Raw genomic sequence first — 2,500 nt, 5'->3', positions numbered from 1 at the left:
AGAAGCAAACACGCCTGAGTGAAAAAAATACACATTTAAAATACAAAAAAAAAAAAATGTGAATTTGTGTTTGTATCACTTCTTAACAAAGCTTCAAGATGTCTTTGCTTGTTTAACTTAAAGCTGCAGTGTGTAGAATTTTGGGTTTTATTTCCTAGCAGATTTTGTAGAAAGTAATTATAATATCCATAAGTAAATTTAATTTAGTGCATAATAGCTGACATTTTTTTTTTTGAATTATTTTTCCTCCCCTTAGAAAGGATCTCATATACAATCATATGAAAAAGTTTGGGAACCCCTCTCAGCCGGCATTATAATTGACTCTGCTTTCACAAAAAACATATAAAAGTGGTATGTCTTTAATTTACCAGGAACAGCTAAGTACTGGGATGTTTTCCAAACAAAGATTTTTTGAAAAGCAGTATTTGGTTGTATGAAATAAAATAAAATGTGAAAAACTGGCTGTGCAAAAATATGGGTACCCTTGTGGTTTTGTTGATTTTAATGCCTGTAACAGCATGTAAAACTGATGAATTTAAACACAAAGTTGGTTGGATTATGTTGTTAAGCCTTGAACCTCATAGAAATGTCTGTTTAATCATGAGAAAATGTATTTTAGGTGCCTAAATGCAAGTTGCACTTCTCTTTGACTCTCTGCTGAAGTGAGACGGAATGGGATCATCAAAACAGCTCCCAAAAGATCTGAAAAACAAAGATTGTTCATTGTCATGGTTTAGGGGAAGGCTACAAGAAGCTTTCCCAAAGGTTTCAATTGTCAATTTCTACTGTAAGGAACGTTGTCAGGGAATGGAAGGACACAGGCACAGTTGCAGTTAAACCCAGGTCTAGCAGATCAAGAAAAGTACAAGAGCGGCATATGCGGCGGATTGTGAGAATGGTTGCACACAACCCAAAGATCACCTCCAAAGACCTGCAAGAACATCTGGCTGCAGATTGTGTATCTGTACATGGTTCAACAAATCAGTGCAATTTGCACCAAAACATCTGTATGGCCAGGTGATGAGAAGGAAGCCCTTTCTGCGCCCACGCCACAGATACAGTTGCATGGAGTATGCAAAAGCTCATTTAGACAAGCCAGATTCATATTGGAAGAAAATGCTTTGGACTGATGAGACAAAAATTAAGTTATTTGGTCTTTATAAAAAGCAGATGTTTTGGTGCAAATTGCACTGAATTGTAGAACCATGTACAGATACACAATCTGCAGCCAGATGTTCTTGCAGGTCTTTGGAGGTGATCTGTGGGTTGTGTGCAACCATTCTCACAATCCTCCACCTATGCCGCTCCTGTTTTTTTCTTGGTCTGCCATGCCTGGGTTTAACTGCCACTATGCCTGTGTCCTTCCATTTCCTGACAACGTTCCCTACAGTCGAAATTGACAATTGAAACCTTTGGGAAAGCTTCTTGTAGCCTTCCCCTAAACCATGACAATGAACAATCTTTGTTTTTCAGATCTTTTGGGAGCTGTTTTGATGATCGCATTCTGTCTCACTTCAGCAGAGAGTCAAGGAGAAGTGCAACTTGCATTTAGGCACCTAAAATAAATTTTCTCATGATTAAACAGACATTTCTATGAGGTTCAAGGCTTAACAACATAATCCAACCAACTTTGTGTTTAAATTCATCAGTTTTACATGCTGTTACAGGCATTAAAATCAACAAAACCACAAGGGTACCCATATTTTTGCACAGCCAGTTTTTCACATTTTATTTTATTTCATACAACCAAATACTGCTTTTCAAAAAATCTTTGTTTGGAAAACATCCCAGTACTTAGCTGTTCCTGGTAAATTAAAGACATACCACTTTTATATTTTTTTTGTGAAAGCAGAGTCAATTATAATGCCGGCTGAGAGGGGTTCCCAAACTTTTTCATATGACTGTATGTCCATATTTCTGCATATTTTGGACCAAGGCCTAGTGCCGCCATCTTGAAAGTGTCATAGTTGGAATGTCATCAGGTGCATTGTTTAAAATGTAGAATTGTTCTTGTCCTTGAAGGCCACTGTAGCTTCTGTTATTATTCTAAAGGGTTGGGGTTACCCAGGGAGCGTTGCATTCTAGAACTTTGTAGAACTTTCTTGATGATGTCATATTACACACTGCACCTTTAAAATCACCTTACTCTTGTTTTTGAATGCACAGACAGTCAGACACACACACACACACACACACGCACACGCACACGCACACACACACGCACACACACACGCACACACACACGCACACGCACACGCACACACACACGCAGGCAGACAGACAGACAGAAACAGACAGACAGACACACACACACAAACACAGACAGACAGACACACACACAGACACAGTCAGTCAGTCAGTCAGTCAGACACACACACAGACAGTCACACACACACACACACACACACACACACACACACACACACTCACCAGTGGTTTGGAGTCACTGAGGACGTGGTATTGGAGGAACTGGTGAAGCATGTAGAAGAGGTTGTGTTGA

At 39.3% G+C, this 2,500-nt stretch overlaps 1 protein-coding gene across 1 annotated transcript in view; it reads right to left on the bottom strand.

Moving 5' to 3' along the window:
- LOC307267714 (regulator of MON1-CCZ1 complex-like) overlaps nucleotides 1–2,500 on the bottom strand; it is a gene marked incomplete at its 5' end in the record, with an annotated part of 9,827 nt that overhangs the window by 3,319 nt on the left and 4,008 nt on the right. The window contains 2 exons of the mRNA XM_080050096.1: nucleotides 1–14; nucleotides 2,431–2,500. The exon at nucleotides 1–14 is cut by the window's left edge and continues 55 nt beyond it; the exon at nucleotides 2,431–2,500 is cut by the window's right edge and continues 35 nt beyond it. Coding sequence (XP_079906222.1) covers nucleotides 1–14; nucleotides 2,431–2,500 — 84 coding nt within the window. The remainder of the gene's footprint in view (nucleotides 15–2,430) is intronic.

This window comes from Ammodytes marinus (assembly GCF_949987685.1).
Source record: "Ammodytes marinus genome assembly, chromosome: 21".
NCBI lineage: Eukaryota > Metazoa > Chordata > Actinopteri > Uranoscopiformes > Ammodytidae > Ammodytes > Ammodytes marinus.
Note: the sequence above shows the minus strand (reverse complement) of the source record. Positions and strands in the feature narration are given on the sequence as shown.